Consider the following 15681-nt stretch of genomic DNA (forward strand, 5'->3'; position numbering starts at 1 on the left):
TCTCAACGGCAGTGGCGGTATTTCGTTATGTTAGTTAGTTTCAGTGTAACTGAATTCCTCTGGTCTAGTTTTCCCTCCTGTGGTGTTTTACGAAATCGGAAAAAAACATTCTCCTGCTGGAGCGGACTTGCACTTAATCCCGTTACCGTTCTAGATATGTTTATGTGTAAAAACAAATCTGGGGACGTGTTTGGAGATGTTCCATAAGTGAGAGGAGAGGTGGAGCAGAGGAATGTTGAAAGCGTTTTTCAGTCTTTTGTTTTTTTGAATTCTCCCTTTTTTTAATGAGCGTCCTTGTGGTCTGAAATAGCGTCTCCGCTCTACAGACGTCCTACTGTAGCAATCGAGGAAATCGGTATTTATACAGTGTTAATCAAATTAATTAATTGTCGAAATCTCGCATACAGTCACGCGTGATAGAATTAAATGTCAGAAGAATTATATTTGTGTAAGAGGTGTAGTTTAATGTACAGTAATTCCTATAAGTAATGAATAAAGAGTCTGAGAATGACAGAGTACAGAATGTCGGAGGATGAGTAGTTTCCTTGGTCTTATTTCTTATGGAAAGAAAGTGGAGAGTGGTTGTGCCAAGGTTTAAGTGAATAATGAAATTAATATAAACATTTTTATTTCCTAGTTTGTCTCATTAAATCATGAACGGATAGTTGCAGATAGTTCTTAAATTCCCTGTGTATGAAAGCTCTGTACTGTTCTTATTTTTTTTCCTTTCAAAGAGGTAACATCAGCTGTAACATGAAAACCGAATTGGTATTTTCAGGATTTCCTAAATGATTGAAGGCACCTTGTTCGGTAGTCGCCATTACTCCCTCTCTTATCTTCTCCTGTGTGCAGTCCCTTTCAGAAGATGGTCTTTTTAAGTTGTGTTCGATCCCATGTGCAAAATCAACTTGAATCTTTATAATCTGTTAGTTGTTGTGGTTTCAGGGATGGAGTTAGTCATAACGGAGAATAACATGTTTATAATTAGGCTTTTTTTTCTATACTCCCAACTCCTGAAATGTAGCAAGGTGATATGGCTTCATCAGTTCAAAAGCTGTGCTTTTGAGATTATAAATCAGAAATACCCCACAGCACTCCAATCCACATTGTCTCTGAAGTTGCAGTTTGACACCTTTTCCAACCCTGCAGATCTTCACTTTTTCTAAATTGAGTATCCTCCTGCCCCTGTAGGGCATGATAAAATCGACTGTGCACGATTGTGCAAGCTCAGTAGTAGCAGAAAAGCAGGACTTTTATTTGCCAAGGTAAGAAGTTGAAAGCGTGTTTCTGCCAGGTGTTTTCTACCTTTATTAGCTGTTTCGAAATGTTAGAAAAAAAGAAATATATAACAAGCATTAAAAAACTTGCCACTCTGAACATGTTTTTTGAAATATGAGTATGTTTCCGACATTGATTAAATATTTCCTGGTAGTTGATTACTCTTGGGTGACTTTCACTGCTGCACAAGCACTGAATCACCTCATTAGCGAGAGAGGTAATGACATTTGACAGGTGAAAATCACCTCAAGCCTGGTGAAAATCAAGAAAGACAAACTGAGAGAAGTCAGTATGACCCACTTATCCAGAGAACAATGTCTCTGTGTTTTGGTGCACTGGAGGAACACCTCAGGTGGCCTCTCCTTTATTCAGACACATCCTGACCCTCATGCTGCTTGTTTAACAGTGGTTTTCTTGTGAGATGACAGTTATGCCACAGGTGTCCTGCTTGTCAGACATGAGCCTGTTGAACATCTGGGGATGAGTCAAGTCACTGAAGTCAAGAGCTTTTACGAAAACTTTATTTGTTAATTTTTTAAGGGCTTAATTACCTCTTGTTTCCTAGGTGGAGAACTTCATTTCCTTCAGATTGGAGATGTGTGTGATGACATAGATGAGACTGACATGTTTGTAGACGGCCCCCTTTCTAAAGGGACGGAGCAGCTGCCTGAAGGCAACCGACCGTCCTCCAACCCTTCTAGTCCGGGCATCACAGGTGAGAGTCCCGCGGCACTGCTTCTGAAAACAGCTGCACAGCTGGTACAGTACGTTGGATTGGTGCTGCAGTCTTTGGTTTTCTTCATCAGAATCAGGACAAGAGAACTGTGCACATATAAATGTTCTGGTGAAGCAAAAGACAGCCCTAGGAAAGAAGCTGTTCAAATACCTGTTGCTTCTGGTTTTACTAGACCAGTGGTTTATGAAACAGGTGGTAACCTGGGAGGGAGGAGTCATCAGCAGTCTTTCAGGCCTCTTACTCTGGAGCTGCACAGGTTGTGAATGGAGGGCAGATGACAGTCAAAGACCCCTCTCTGCAGAGTGAAGAGCACACTGCAGTTTGCCTGTGGAGCAGGCAGATGTGTTGCCAGACCAAACAGTTTTAGAGTCAGAATATTCTCAATAATGGCTCTGTAAAGCTGGATCACAATTGGTAGAGAGACACCTCTGTTGGCACAAAAAGTACGTTCTTTGCTGTCCTTTGTTTGTGATACTGGTGATATTTATGTGCCATTTAAAGGTAGTAGAGATCATAATTCCCAATATCTTAAAGGACTCCACCACTCTCACAGCCACATCGCTGATTATCAGGGAGTTTTTGGGGAATGTTTTTGGAAATCTGCCGCCATTTCCACTGTTCTAAGGGTGTTAATCTCCAGGTGGATTTTAGCAGCTGACTCCCCTCCCTGCAGTACGTAGTCTCATCGTCAGTGATGAGACCTGCGAGGGTGGTGTCACATCATGAGCTGCTGGAGCTGCAGCCGGGGGCGGAGCAGGAACAGAAGCCCCCTTTCTAACCGCCAGGCGGGGGTTGGGGTTGGGGAAGGGGGCGCAAGCAGTAAGGCCCTGTTGTGCGCGGTCTCCTGCAGGTGTGGATCTCCTGGCGGACCAAGCGTTCGGCGTGGAGACGCTGACGTCGCTGGTGGAGCTGACACGCTTCGAGACGCTGACCCCGCGCTTCTCCGCCACCGTGCCTCCCTGCTGGGTGGAGGTGCAGCAGGAGCAGCAGCAGCGGAGGCACCCCCAGCACCTGCACCAGCAGCACCACGGCGACGCGGCCCAGCACACGCGCACCTGGAAGCTGCAGAGCGACAGGTACGGGCGGCGCGCGTGTGCTTTCCTCTGAAATGAGCGCCTCTGTCATGGACGTCTGTTTTATGTTGTGAGTCCCATGGGGCAGGCAAAGGAAGGGGCATGAGCCTTGTTTCTGAGGACACATTCTGGCATCTCAGGACTATACCAAGTAGAAATGAGTTGGCCACCCTGGCCAACAAGCGCTCCGCGAAAGCACTGAAGACACGGCCCAGGTTTAAAACTATTAGTGTGTGAACTATAAGCTGCAGCCTCTGCTCCGTAAGAGCACTTTTAAGGTTTGAGCTGCAGAAGCTGTCCTGTTTCTTCACTATGTGGTCAATTATGGTGGCGAAAAGAATTTGCTAGAAATCTCTGTAAATTTCCAAAGATGTCAGTAGCAGCTCCATAAGGACAGGGCATTATATGAGAAATGCTGAAAAGAAACAAAACTCCTAATCCTGTGTTTTGATCAGAGTATAACTGTTTGCAATATTTTAATCTGATGTCTGTCCTATCTCAAACCTCCATGATTTCATAGTGTAGTTGTGGGTTTTGCTGGTAGCATTTTAATTGTACAGTTATTCAGAAATCTTTCTAAAGTGAACATTGAAGATTTTTTGTTGCAAAGGATTTTATTTTTTGTTGGAAGAAGTTAAAAAAAAGTGATTGCGGTTTTTGTGTATCTCCATTTTCGGTTTGTATTTAAAATTGTTCTTGTGAACGTATTTAACTGTTTGCATTTGAGCTGGTGAGTATCCAGAGCTGCTAATTATGGTGTGCTTATAGATGGCAGTGAAGAAAAGCTGCTGCATTTCTGTAGGTTGATTTTACTGTCAGTTATTGACAAAGTCCAGACAGCACTGTTGAATACAGTGTAAGTGATAACTAGTGTCTGTTTGGAAATGCTAGATATTTCATTTGGTCTTGCCGATAATAATTGACGGCATTCAGACACTTTCATTTTGAAATTATTCTTGTCCTCTCTCAAAGCATTATTTTAGATATTTTTTGAGGTTGTATGAAGTGTAAATGAAACTTGAATTAAAGTACAGTGCAATTAAATTCCCTCCCCCCTTTTCTCCCCTGACAGCTCTAGTTGGGATGAACACGTCTTCGAACTAGTCTTGCCAAAAGCATGCATGGTCGGACATGTGGACTTCAAGTTTGTCATGAACTCGAATATCACAAACATTCCGCAAATTCAAGTCACTTTGCTGAAGAACAAGGCTCCAGGACTGGGCAAAGTTAATGGTAAGTAATTGCTTTTTTTGTAGTGAGGACAACGACTTGGGGGGGAAAAAGAGTTTTAATAGTGGAAAGGATCAATAAACAGGATTTCTGTAGATGTTATCAGCTTAGTCACAGGTTCATAAGCTTTTCAGAAATATCTCTGCATGAGAATTCTACAACAGATTTCTACCAAAACATTCACAGCACCTTGACGTTATTTCAGTCATGTAGGAGATGGATGAAGAATTATAGATAGACATGACAGCTTAGACGTAGCCTGTCCACAGCCTTTTATCTTCCTTTTCATCTTAATGAATGCCTTTAGAGATGACTGCATGGTGCTGCTGCGAGGCTGAGTGACAAGGCACACGCTGTTTTGCAGAGTCCGCAGTAGACAGGCAGATCTTGTTCCCCTTGACCCATGCGCTGCATGCCAATGGTGAGAGGAACGGCCGGCCGCTTCTGCCGGACTTCACAGAAGACATCCAGCTCATGGATATCGAGGAGACTCCAGGTGAACTCTTGAGCAAATATGGTGTTGTGTATGTCCTCACTCTGTGTGTGTAACTGAGAGATTCTTTGTTTCAAGGTGGTCTACCTCATCTTTATATAAGAGAATCACCCAAACCTTCCCCTTATATCCAGATTTCTCTTTAGCTTCTGCCAGCTCCATATCTTTTAAATGAGGGCTGTAGGCACAGAACTACCTAGCTGTTTGCAGACTCAGGTCACAAAAACGTTTTTCAGTAACGCTCAGAAATATCCATGTATTTTTGTGTGTATTAGAATGAAAAATGTAAATAGCTCTAAAGTGTTAAGAAATACAAGTTTAAACTACTTTTAACTGAGCTGGCTATTTTAAGTTCTTGAATACATTTCTGAAATGTTTCTTAAACAAAATCACTTTGAACCCATCAGAAGATAATCCACGTACTAAAAGTACACAACTCTCTTGTAGATTTAAGATGCTTGTGAGTTTGGTCTGAATGCTGCTTTTACAAATGATGCGCTCCTCTACACTCCAGCACAGTGCGTTTAAAACATCTTTTAAAGGGGTACTGCAGCGCTCTTTTCAAATTTTGGGATTAGAAAGAATCAGCGTTGATGAGTGCATTTTAAACCATAATGACAGTAACTCGTAAAACCTCCAATTTACATCACAAAACCTCCAGTGACGCGTGCGGCCCTATGACGTTTTAAACAAGCAGCTCTTTTAATCCAATAGAAACATTGCTTTTGATTTTGAGACAGTTTTGCAGACAAATACTACTTGTTAACTCTGCATGCAGATCACGTTGGAACATTTCTGCGGTGAAACGTCTGCTGCACAACCTGTATTTATAAGCTCGTACATTACAGTACATTATTCATTATGGAGACTAGTGAGCAGGAAGGGTCACATCATGTGACAATTCATGGGAGCTCGAATGGCGACTTGCGGTACTTTCACAAAGTTCACGATTTTGTGCTTAATTGGAAAAAGGTGTAATTTTTTTCTATAAAGTAATTGAATTTATTTTGTTACTGAGATTTAATAACTGAGAAATTAGGACTGCATACTTTGTCAAGATAATTGTGCCTCTATCCTTAGCTTAAAGCTGGGACCATGTAATTTAGTCACAGATTTAATGCCTTGCAGCTGTATTTTAGGTTTTATAAAAGGTGAAGTGAAGTACATGTTTTAAATTGCTAAGTACCTACGTTTAGGTACCTGATTTAAAACATGCAGCCTTTATATTAAAATAACTCTTGTACTTTCATATTCTGTATGCAGAAAAATATAAATGTAAAGACAAATGCATATTTATGGAGCAGTACTTCACAATAAAGCTAACCAGGTTCTTATCTAGGTTCCAAGTTGGTACATTCAAGTCTTAAAGTTTTTCTCCACATGCAGGAATCAGCCTAAAGGCGTGTCTTTTAAATGCTTATTAAATAGCTCTACTCTACTAATATTGTCTCACGGAGTGGGACTCTCTGCTGACATTCCTGCAGAAACCAATGTGAAATAATTTACTAAGAAGGCTTATTTCATTGTCTTAATGGTAGCAATTTTACTTCTTAATAGTCGCACTTGGGATCAGTCAGGTTTTCTTGCTTTTATTGATCCGCATGATTTCGATTTTGCAACGTGTATCTTTGGAAACGGCTGTACGTGTTTCACCCTTGCTCACTCTGTGCACTGCACTAGTTTCATCTTAGCAGAGAATTTTGTTTACTCTTTGCAGTCCTGCGTATCTGGAGTGGTCAGGTATCACAGGGTATCACTGTGTGCTGCAGAGATGGCCCTTGAAGAGATGGCTTCTCCTTTTCATTGACATTTCAGTTCTTTTCTCTTGCTTTTGTGAAAGGAAGATGGTGTCTGTCATATTACTAATTGAAAACATCTTTCTGTAAAACTATCAAAACTCCATTCTGTATTTTGGTAACCTGATCTTTTCATTTCTTAGGTTCAAGACTCTGCTCATTTTTGGAGGATCACAAGGAAGATATCCTGTGTGGTCCAGTGTGGTTAGCCAGTGGCCTGGACCTTTCTGGGCATGCTGGCATGCTAAGTTTAACAAGTCCAAAGCTGGTGAAAGGTAAGGGGACTTAGAGAAAATACCCATGAAACGTAGTATCAAATCACCTATGGCAAGTCTTTGTTTTAAAAGTACTCTGAATGTTTCTGGGGGCCATTTATTCAAATTAACTGTGTTTTGTAATGCACTGACTTCCTTCCCTTGTCTTTCAGGTATGGCAGGGGGAAAGTATCGCTCGTTTTTGGTCCACATCAAAGCTGTGAGTGACAAAGGAGCAGAGGAAAGTACCAGGCCAGTTGTGAGAATGCCAGCAGCCAAACCACAGAGCAGCAAAACGCACTCCCTTTCATCACTTCTGCAGAGAGCCCAGGCTAGCAAGGTATGCGCTGTCTCTGTTGTATCTCTGTTGTGTTCAGTTCTCTTACATTCTCTTAGTGTCACACATCAATAAGGAGATTAATTTAAGAGAGTCTTTGGTGTGCTTCTGCACATGGACTGTTTGATTAAATTATACATGTGTCATTCCCTTTTTGCTACCATCTGCCCTTTGAATAGCACAGTTCCATTTGGTTTATTTATTTAATCATGTGGCGTACTGGGGGGAGAGGTAGGTGCTATACAAGGATATTTAAATAGGTTTCAGGGAACAGAAGCACAGAGGGAGCTGAGAGGGAAAACAGGGTGTGTTATTTGCTGTGTGGAAAGCTGAATCAAATCTTTGAGCGTCTAACTATACTTTCTTAGAGCCTTCTCTACATGTCACAAGGCAGCTCAGCTGCTTACTGACTGTTGCGTACAAATCTTTTTCCAAAAGTGTTTACGAGCTCGACCTCTCCCTCTGGTGCAGCACGTGACAGAGTGCTCTGCTCGCTTTCAACGCAGCTGATGATGATCTAGCTGGAAGCTAGGTTCAGAGGTCATCTGACCAATAGTCTTCCTCCAGCTGGTCAGGTGACAGGATGGCAGGTCATTCTGTATAAATAGGATGGTGTAATTCTGTTTGTTTGTGATTCCTAATTATTCAGTTTGGCTGAAGAGCTGAGGTGTATTATGGAATTGTTCTTAATTTTCTAATGGTTCAGTAGGTCTTCATAATTGTCAGCCTCTGAAATTTGAATACACGGTATACATACATATAACATTGCTAACATTTCCTTGTGCTTGATCTAGGAAAAGGCATCCACCTCAAAAACAGAACCCAACCCAACTGCTAAAAAACCTGATAACCTTCGAGGCTGTGACTTACTGCAGGAGGTCTCTGTCACTATCCGTAGATTTAAGAAAACATCCATACCCAAGGAAAGGTAAGCATGCTTTACACTGCTAAAGTTTAAATGCAGTTAGCAGTATTTGCCTTTTGACTAGATCCCTGTGTTTGCAAAACAATCATTGCTGTTTTGAGTACAGAATGACATTTTTAACATTATTTACCATAAATATGTAAAATACCACAATTGTGATTATTGTGAACTTTGTACATCTCTGTTCTGTTGAGAAGCATATTGTCAAACATACAAACAAACAAACAAACAAATAAATGGGCAGTTGTGTACAGCTATAGCATATAAGACTGAAACTGGTGATCACAGTCACCTGTACTGTTGGGGGATTGATGAGGCAAAATAGTGTTTGTTCAGTCAATTCAGTCTTTTTTTTTAAGTGGGACTTTGTTTGCTGTACCTGAAACCTCGGCGTTATTCTTCTCTTCCAGAGTTCAGAGGTGCGCTATGCTGCAGTTCCCCGAGTTCCATGAGAAGCTCCTGCACAGCCTGTGCAGGAAGACGGGGGAGAGCCCAGCCACAGAGCACTCTCTCAGTCTGGTTTTAGACATACTCTGCTGGCTGGCTGGAGTCTATTCAAACGGGCCATGCAGGTGAGGGACGTCTTCATGATTTTCAGCAATGCCTTTTGTCAGGATCTTGACCCGGGACAAACTGACTTGATTTTATGTTGTTTTTTTTTGTTTGTTCCTTTAGTCTGAGTCAAGGGAAAGAAGGACTGCTGACAAAAACAAGAAAACGACTCACAGACATTGTACGGGTTTGCTTCTTTGAAGCTGGCCGAAGTGTAGCTCACAAGTGTGCCCGGTTCCTTGCACTTTGTATAAGGTAAGATGGGAGCTTTGCCGCTTTTAATATTCTTTTTCTACCCAGTATAGTGCTGGACATGTTCAGTTTGAGACTTCTTCTTCTGTAGGAGCAGTATTGTTTGTCAGCCAGTGGATCTTTCATATCATTTTGGATAAGTGGTTTCAGAAAAGAGACGGAGAATGAATGTGATGCTGTCTGTACAAGTTGATGCACATCAGCAAGACATTCAGTCTTAAGATTAAACAAAGTATTTCTGTGCCTTGCAAGGCTTTTTTTTTAAAACAAACAAACAATTTCTAGGGCCGGTACTTCACAAGGCAATTTATTTTACTATTGTCACAGCAATGGAAAGGGTGAGCCAAGCCAGCAAGGATTTGGATCTGCTCTGCTGAAGGCTTTGCTGGACAATATGCCTTACTTGCCAGCAGCAGCAACTGGTGGTATGTACCTGCTTGTCTTCAGCAATGTGAAAGGGTGTTGCTCTCACAGAGGGAAAGCTGCCGGAAGTGACTGGAGTGTACTTGTGTGTCCCAGGGTCCGTCTTCTGGTATTTTGTGCTGCTGAACTACGTGAAGGATGAGGACCTGGCTGGCTGCAGCACAGCCTGCGCCTCCCTCCTCACTGCTGTGTCCAGGCAGCTCCAGGACAGACTGACGCCTCTAGAAGCTTTACTACAGACTAGGTCAGTGTCTCCCTTCTATCTTCCTGTCGGACCATGAGAACTGGAAATGCATTCCAGTGGTACCCACTGTGCCTATAGAAAATCTAATTAAATCATTAAATCAGAATGTGTTTTTGCCTTTATTGGCACATTGTAACGCATATCCTCCAAGTGACAGACACACGCTCAGACACTGAAAAGTTATTACAAATGAAAACAATGAATGTTGCTCACATTCTTTATGAACACTTCCCAGATGTGAAAAAGCTAATGGCTAAAACTGCTCTGAAATAGTTTTAACATAAGAAATAACTTGATATCAATGGAAAATGGTTTAACAGAAAAATACTCATCATGCCAGCCCTAAACTTATTCTAATGTATGATTTACCACCAAATGTTTTAACACGGGCTGTTGTGAAAGTGTTTTTTTTGTTTTTCAGATATGGCTTGTACAGTTCGCCATTTGATCCAGTTCTGTTTGACTTGGAAGTTAGTGGCTCATCCTGCAAGAATGCCTTCAATAGCAGCATTGGTGTCCAGTCAGATGAGATTGACTTGTCAGATGTACTCTCAGGTATGTCATATTATTCTGATTTACCCTTAGAGAACAGCAATAGCGTGTTCCTCTCGTGCCCACAGCACCTCCACAGTATTGAACCACATTTCTGTTTCACCGTGCCTGCACCGACGCCCTGCTGTTGGCACACGTGGTGCTAATCTGTAGTTAACAAGCAGTATACTGTGAAACTCCAAAACATGTCCAACTAAATCATGTTTCTTCGGGTGAATATTCAGCGCACAGCAGTGAGAAGTAGGATTTCGTCCCTTTTAGCAGCTCCAGAGGCTCTCTGCATAAACTACATTTTGACTCGTTTAAACAGACCGGTGATGGTCACTCCTGTTCCAAGAGGCCTGCAGCCCACCAAGTTTCATACGTGATCTGTCGCTGTCAATGAGTGAAGACTTTAACACTTTAAGACCTTACTGCATGCCATGACTTACAAACATCTGTATAGTAGTTGCAGTGGTGTTTCTTAATTGAGAAACTGATATTCCAGAGCTATCCTAATTGAATAGGGTAGCCTAAATATCACATTCCAATAAAACGTCCTTCTGTAAACTGAGTAAAATTTAACTAACTTGGGTTTTATAAAGTTAGGTGACTGTTTCCAGGAGGCTAAGAATGGTTGCCAGAGCCCTGCTAACACATGTGAATAATGGCCAGCAACTATAAATGATATTATACATTTATGAGATGTAAATCATGTGCATTGTTGTGCTCTCGGAAACAATTTCAGAAGACCTTTCAAAAGGTTATCTACCAGTCATTCTTTGTGTAAAAAATGACTCAGGATTTCAGAATTTGCAAAGCTTGGTGTAGTGGCTTACAATCAAGCCAGGTTGCTACAGGAAGATTGAAATCTCACAAATCTGTTCTTTTTTTTAATTTTGTAAAAGGAAGATATTTAAGAAAAACTGGAAAAAGTTCAAAGAGAGCAAAAAAGACATGTTTCAGGGCTCATGAAGGTGATGACAGAGTTAAGGAAATCATTTTTCTCCTCTCTGAGCCTTGAGGGAGGATCTGATTGAGGTCTTCAGAGTTTTATTGGGAATCGATAAGGTATATCCTAGTAGTTAAATCAAGTTACATTCAGTGATTAAAAGGCAGTAACATAGTTAGAAATATGTACTGGATAAATATTATTAGAACATATAGTGGAGAGGGTGACCCTGTGTATTTTAGATATGTGATGTATTCATTCAGTGTGCAGGTCATGGAGGAGCCCTGATGGCCACAGGGACCTGTTCTCATCTTTTTTTATGTTCTTGTGTTGAGGCGTCCTAAGGCTATCAGCGGTTTCAGTGCTGTAGATCCTTTTAGGATGTTATTTGTTTACCTTTCAGAAGTCTGAGGGGAAATGACAGCGGATACAAGGAAGCCAATAAGTAGCGGTTGCGGTTTTGCCACCCTTGTTCTCCGTTCGGGCTCTGCGTTGCGATGGCTGCTGTGGCCTGGGCCTTAACTGTCTGTGCTTTGCAGGGACTGGTAAAGTAAGCAGCTGTGCAGCTGCGGAGGGGAGCTTCACTGCCCTAACAGGTCTCCTCGAAGTCGAGCCTCTCCACTTTACTTGCGTTTCCACTAGTGACGGTACTAGGGTGGAAAGGGATGATGCAAGTATGTTTACCGGTATATACCCTTTTTCCTTAATTCATTACTTTCCTGTGCTTTTTTTGCTTGATGAATCTTTGATGATGCATCCTCACGTTATTTCCAGAGTATTGCTATTTATTGGATATTACCTTCCTGTCTTGTGTAAAGAAATCTCAGGAGGAGGTTGTATACTTATTGTGCTTACCAGAAAATGTTTCACAGTTTCCACAAAACAAAAATCTTCTTTGTTTATGCGATCCAGGGAGTAGCAGTTAGAAAAAATTATTGTATTTTTAGGAAGTGTTTGAGATAAACTCTAATTTTTCTTTCAAAGAAGGTGGGGTGGTTTGACTGCTGTGCTCTGAGTGGCGTGTTGCTCTCTCTTGCAGTGAGTACTTTCGGGGTGACCCCGACAGTGGGGGCTCTCTCAGCCGGGACGGTGGGCGAGGCCTCGACGGCTCTCAGCTCGGCGGCCCAGGTGGCGCTGCAGTCCCTCTCTCACGCCATGGTGTCGGCAGAGCAGCAGCTGCAGGTCCTGCAGGAGAAACAGCAGCAGCTCCTCAAGCTGCAGCAGCAGGTTGGGCTCCCTCGCTCTCTCACACTCGCCCATGAGCCAGGAACGAGGAGATTGCCGCTTGCTCGCATGGTGAATGACCTCACTTTCACAGTGGGCAACATCTGAACATGACTGTAAAGCAGTCATAGCATTGCTGCCTTGTAGCTCTGGGTTCAGGTCTGGACCTGGGGATGCTCACTGCATGGAGTTTGTATGTTCTTCCTGTGTTCATGTGGGTTTCCTCCCGCAGTCCAAAGACATGCTGGTAGGTTAATTGGCTCCTGGGAGATCTGGCCCTGGTGAGAGTGCATGTGTATTTGTGTCTGTGTGTGTGCCCTGTGATGGACTGGCATCCCGCCCAGCATGTTCACTGTGTTGTGGCCGTTATTTGATAATATAGACTCCGGCCACCCTGCAACCCTGAATTGGAAGATAAAAGAAACAAGATAAAAGTGACTTTACGGGTGTTTGTAGAGTGTTTTTTTAACCGTGCTTAGAAGTGACTGTAAGGTCCAAAGGAATTTTGAAGTGTGTGAAAGGAACACTTCATTTCAGGCTGAAGTAGCTGTAGTTGTTTTTACAGCTGTAGCTGTAGTTGTTTATGGTTTTCTTTGAAAGTTGAGCCATTTATTCATCCGCTCAGTGCTACCTCACAGCCGTGTAACGCCCAGCAGCCTAACTCCCATGTGCTGAAGCTGTGCGCGTGGTGTGTTGGTGCTGGCAGCAGGCTCGTCACCCCTCTGGTCTCCCGCAGAAAGCCAAGCTGGAGGCGAAGCTCCACCAGACCACGTCGGCGGCGGCCGCGGCGGCATCCGCGGTGGGGCCGATCCACAACTCCGTGGCTCCCAGCACCGCGCCCGGCTTCTTCATCCACCCCTCGGACGTCATCCCGCCCACCCCCAAAACCACCCCCCTGTTCATGACGCCTCCCCTCACGCCCCCCAACGAGGCCGTGTCCGCCGCCATCAGCGTGGAGCTGGCGCAGCTCTTCCCCGGCTCGGTCATCGACCCGCCGCCCGTCAGCCTGGCCGCGCACAACAAGAGCGCGCACAAGGCCAAGCCGGTCAGTGCCGCCCTGCGGGCCAGGACCCGCTCCTGAGCTTCTCGCGGTAAAGCAGCGAACACATTCTGTAGGTCAGGCGAAGCTCTTTGTCAGTTAAATCTTGGTGAAGGGTTTGGCCATTTTTGCAATGTTCTTAATAGAGACACATTCTTTTAGAAGCCTGTACATCTCAAGCAAACTTTGGTTTAAAGGCAGTTTGGCCTTTACTTTTCACATTCATTGTAAAGTAACTGTTATTGTGATTTTAAGACGTCTTTGTTTTATGAATCATTTGTCTAGTAAAATGTTTGCTTGATTCCTCAGAGCCCTATTGGGAGTGGCTTGGCACTTGCGATCTCCCACGCCTCTCACTTCCTCCAACCTCCTCCCCACCAGTCCATCATCATAGAGAGGATGCACTCTGGTAAATGCCAAGAAGGTCATGACCTTCTCTTTTTGTTCTCACTGCTTCATGGTTGTATGTGAAAAGAGAGGGGATCATCTGATCCCTCGTCATTGTTGCCATTATCATTGTAGTCTGTCTGCAGTTACTGTGTCCCCTGTAAAGCAAAACACACTAATAAGGAATGCCACCAGTTCTGCTGTCGACTGATTCTTAGCTGTGTATGTTCTTCTGACTGCCTGCAGGTGCTCGGCGGTTTGTGACGTTAGATTTTGGCAGACCTGTCCTCCTCACTGATGTTCTAATTCCCACTTGTGGAGACTTGGCTTCCTTGTCGATCGACATCTGGACTCTGGGAGAGGAAGTGGATGGGAGGCGTCTTGTGGTGGCTACTGACATCAGCACACATTCACTTATTTTGCACGATCTGTTGCCTCCTCCAGTCTGCAGGTTCATGAAGGTGTGCGTCTGTTCCTCTAGGATCAATGTGTAGAATGTGTCGGTGTAAAGTTTTGGTGGCACGACTGCAAGATGCTGTGGTGTTCGGATTTTGGACAATGGTTTTTGGGGGATTACAGCCACCGATCTGGCAAATGTTAACCCATATGAAGACTGGATTGGCATGTTTGCCATTGTATTAAAAAATAAGTACACATGACAGCTTTGGAATTTACAGATCCCTTTCAGTAATTATTCATTTTACTTTAACAAATCAGGATATAACAAAGTAGAACATATACAGTCGAAGCATTTGGGTTTTGACTTCAGACTGCTGTTTCTTCCAGATCACTGTTATTGGTCGGTACGGCAGCACCAACGCACGAGCAAAGATCCCTCTGGGCTTTTACTACGGGCACACATATATCTTGCCATGGGAGAGCGAGCTCAAGTTAATGCATGATCCTTTAAGAGGCGAGAATGACTCTGCCAGTCAGCCAGATGTTGATCAACACCTGGCAATGATGGTAGCACTGCAGGAAGACATACAGTGCAGGTAAGTGAAGAAGACAGGGGTTCTTTACTCTAGTATACTCATTTTTCATATTTTTTTTCAAATGAGACGGTTACAATTACTTAGGTGTTTAGATATGAATAGTATATCAAACCATGAGCTGGTTGTTGTTGGATGTTAATGCATTCCATTTTAGCGATTTTTCTTTGTCAAACAAATTGGATAGTAAGAAGAAAAGTCTAAGCAGACAAACTGAAGTTTTAGATGTCTTTAATATTTTTTGTTTTAATTACGACATTGTTTGACTTTCTTGGAAAAATCTGTTTTTTACAATGTAGTGGCTATGTAGTACTATGTAGTAGTAGGATTAAAATCATTATACGTGGCTCACATGTTTTGTTTGTCCAATTAGGTATAATCTAGCCTGTCACAGGCTGGAGACCTTGTTGCAGATTATTGATCTGCCCCCACTGAACAGTGCCAATAATGCCCAGTACTTCCTACGGAAGCCTGACAAGGCAGTGGAGGAAGACACACGTGTGTTCTCGGCGTATCAGGACTGTATTCAGCTGCAGCTGCAGCTGAACCTGGCGCACCACGCGGTTCAGAGGCTGCGGGTCTCTCTCGGTGCCAGCAGGAAGGTGCTTCCTGAGGCCTACGATCCCAAAGAGCTCATCCAGAACTCCTCCACAGAGCAGCTGCGCACCATCATCCGGTACCTGCTTGACACCCTGCTCAGCCTGCTGCACACCTCCAATGGTGAGGGGGTTTAGGCCTCGGGGTTCGTGTCTGCGTGTGCGTTGCCTGGGCGTGTTTTCAGTGTTCTGAGTGGAGTTGATGCACCAGATTCTGCCGTATAACCCATCAGATATGCAACTCCAAAACTCTTTAAAGGACATGAAGCTAGGATGTGGATACATTTCTTGTACATGAAAATAATGATACAAAATTGAATTGAATTAGAATTACTGTCACCAGACATTTCTGCCTCCAGGTCTTCAG

The 15681-nt window shown here is 43.3% G+C and overlaps 1 protein-coding gene across 6 annotated transcripts in view; it reads left to right on the forward strand.

The window, feature by feature from the left end:
- The window catches only part of birc6 (baculoviral IAP repeat containing 6), a 107331-nt gene that overhangs the window by 16313 nt on the left and 75337 nt on the right, over positions 1-15681 (forward strand). For 4 of the 6 annotated variants that reach the window (XM_088933594.1, XM_088933596.1, XM_088933592.1 and 1 more), the window contains exons 11-29: positions 1844-1993; positions 2865-3090; positions 4160-4320; positions 4682-4813; positions 6750-6881; positions 7034-7200; positions 7992-8125; positions 8533-8694; positions 8798-8929; positions 9254-9351; positions 9446-9593; positions 10015-10148; positions 11616-11762; positions 12116-12303; positions 13037-13345; positions 13649-13748; positions 13973-14187; positions 14513-14721; positions 15092-15438. In XM_088933594.1, the coding sequence (XP_088789720.1) occupies positions 1844-1993; positions 2865-3090; positions 4160-4320; positions 4682-4813; positions 6750-6881; positions 7034-7200; positions 7992-8125; positions 8533-8694; positions 8798-8929; positions 9254-9351; positions 9446-9593; positions 10015-10148; positions 11616-11762; positions 12116-12303; positions 13037-13345; positions 13649-13748; positions 13973-14187; positions 14513-14721; positions 15092-15438 (3291 nt within the window). The remainder of the gene's footprint in view (positions 1-1843; positions 1994-2864; positions 3091-4159; positions 4321-4681; positions 4814-6749; positions 6882-7033; positions 7201-7991; positions 8126-8532; positions 8695-8797; positions 8930-9253; positions 9352-9445; positions 9594-10014; positions 10149-11615; positions 11763-12115; positions 12304-13036; positions 13346-13648; positions 13749-13972; positions 14188-14512; positions 14722-15091; positions 15439-15681) is intronic. The other 2 variants (XM_088933597.1, XM_088933595.1) reach the window with 1 other exon arrangement.

This window comes from Atractosteus spatula, chromosome 15, assembly GCF_055471065.1.
Source record: "Atractosteus spatula isolate fAtrSpa1 chromosome 15, fAtrSpa1.hap1, whole genome shotgun sequence".
Classification (NCBI taxonomy): Eukaryota; Metazoa; Chordata; class Actinopteri; order Semionotiformes; family Lepisosteidae; genus Atractosteus; species Atractosteus spatula.